Raw genomic sequence first — 2,564 nt, 5'->3', positions numbered from 1 at the left:
CCCTTAAAATTGCACGTGATTATCGACATAGTAGAGATTTTTGTTCTATGCGGGCACCGCAGCCGATCGGCGAAACTCATGACAAGACTCTACTCGGCGACAAAATCTCCGACCAAAACCGTTCGTGTGCCCGCATCATTAAAACATCATATCGAGACAGAACATTAATCGTTTACTCTACTTTCACGATATTTTTGTCATCTGTTATACGTTTCAATCGACAGTTTCGTACAAAATTTCACAACAGACCACTTTAAATTGATCAGTGAAATGACTATAGTCTACTTATACTTAATGTTTCGATCAACGAGATACGTTTTTTTTTTCAAATTGGAATAAAGATGAAGTTGTTTTATCTGCTTATAGTGTTCTTTCTGCACTCATCTTTCTCGTTTCCCGATTATCCTTTTTACAACACATCTCTACCTTGGGATGTACGCGTGGATGACCTAGTTAGTCGACTAACTTTACAAGAACTTCAAGAGCAATTAGCCAGGGGAACAGGTGGTGCTCCCGCCATACCAAGATTGGGAATTAAACAGTGGGAATGGTGGACTGAATGTCTGAATGGCGATGTAAACAACAATGCGACATCATTTCCAGCTACACTTGGACTTGGTGCTTCATTCGCTCCAGATCTAGTAGGCGCTGTGGCACATGCAATTGCCAGTGAAGTGAGAGCTAAATACACACAATTTCGTTCAGAAGGAAAATACAATGTGTATCAAGGTGTTAGTTGTCTTAGTCCGATGTTAAATATCATGCGGGATGGAAGATGGGGACGATGTGAGGAAACATATGGAGAAGATCCTATGCTGAGTGGATTAATGTCTAAGCACGTCGTGGAAGGATTACAAGGAGATCACCCAAGATACCTACTGGTGAGTTCAGGATGTAAAAGCTTCGATGCTTATGCTGGTCCAGAAAAAAACAGGCTTGCATTTGATGCTAAAATCAGTACCCGTGATTTTCGAACTACATTTTTACCAGCCTTTAGAACATGTGTCGAATCGGGAACCTACAATGTTATGTGTAGTTATAACAGTATTAATGGCATACCTTCGTGTGTTAACAGTGGATTATTAAATGGTGTTCTTAGGAAAGAATGGGGATTTAAAGGTTATGTGATAAGTGATGCTGGTGCAATAGAACATATCATTACTGGGCATAAATATTTTAACAGTTCAGTTGATACAGTTACAGCAAGTCTTAAAGCTGGATGTAATTTAGAGTTGGCGGATGAAGGCAAAACGACAGGCTTGGTTTTCCAGTCCATAGTTCAAGCTGTGAAAGAAGGGAAGCTTGATGAATCCTTTGTTAGAAATATGAGTAAGCCTCTTTGGTATACCAGAATGCGTCTCGGAGATTTCGACCCTGAAAGTATGAATCCGTACTCAGGGATTCCAATCTCAATCGTGCAAAGTAAATCACATCGCTCCTTAGCCGAGTTAGCAGCTATGCAATCCATCGTTCTCCTAAAAAATGATGGGGGTTTCCTTCCATTACAAGGAAAAACATTTAACAAAGTAGCTATCGTTGGACCTCTTGCCAACAATTCAAGGGCACAGATTTCGAATTACTCGCCACTTGTCGATCCGAAGTATACAAGTACCCCTCTAAGTGGGCTAGTCAAGTTAGGCAAAGAAATTACTTTTGGTGCAGGATGTGTCGATGGAACAAGCTGCAGACAGTATGAGGGAAATATAATCATCAATGCAGTTAGGGATGCCGACTTAGTATTTGTTTGTCTTGGGCTAGGGGACGATGTGGAAATGGAAGGTATGGATAGACCTAACATCTCTTTACCAGGATACCAACAACAACTCCTAGAAGATGTAGCCAATTACATTCCACCAACATCAAACACTGTTCTTATTTTGTTTAACGCAGGTCCAGTGGACTTGAACTGGGCGGACAACAGTACTAAAATCACATCTATCATTGAAGCTTTTTATCCCGCTCAATCAACGGGAACAGCATTGTTTAACGTTATTACAAATAATAAACCTTATGGTCTTGCCAATCCTGCAGCACGACTGCCATTTACTTGGCTCAAACATGACAATCAGATACCACCCATAAATGATTATTCTATGAAAGAACGGACATATAAATACTTCACATCCGAACCTTTGTATCCATTTGGCTACGGGTTATCATACACCTCATTTCGGTACTCGAATCTTACAATGGATATCTCAATATTAGCCAGTGAACCGGTGTATGGATCATTAACAATTCATAACATCGGTAATTTGTATGGGGATGAAGTTCTTCAAGTATATATCAGTTGGCTGGATTCTCCTTATCCAACACCTAGGCTCAGTCTTGTGAGTTTTTCAAGAATATCAATAGCACCAGGAAAATATAATCCAGCATTTTTCACTATAACAGCAAAGGATATGGCGGTTTGGAGAGAAGACGATACAGGATGGCAGATTTTCCCTGGGAGATACAATGTTTACGTAGGTGGGCAGCAGCCTCACCAATCAAAGACAATCAATTCAAACGTGTTGACGAAACAATTTATTGTGTCGGGAACAAAATTCCTTGGTAAATATTAA

The 2,564-nt window shown here is 40.2% G+C and overlaps 1 protein-coding gene across 1 annotated transcript; it reads left to right on the top strand.

Annotated features, from left to right (window-relative positions):
- Positions 1 to 341: 341 nt before the first annotated feature.
- On the top strand, positions 342 to 2,564 carry LOTGIDRAFT_157123 (hypothetical protein; the record flags this gene model as incomplete). Its single annotated transcript, XM_009048897.1, has 1 exon — positions 342 to 2,564. The coding sequence occupies one exon, from the start codon at positions 342 to 344 to the stop codon at positions 2,562 to 2,564; it is 2,223 nt and encodes a 740-aa protein (XP_009047145.1).

The sequence above is a fragment of the Lottia gigantea genome (assembly GCF_000327385.1).
Source record: "Lottia gigantea unplaced genomic scaffold LOTGIsca_13, whole genome shotgun sequence".
Taxonomy (NCBI): domain Eukaryota; kingdom Metazoa; phylum Mollusca; class Gastropoda; family Lottiidae; genus Lottia; species Lottia gigantea.
Note: the sequence above shows the minus strand (reverse complement) of the source record. Positions and strands in the feature narration are given on the sequence as shown.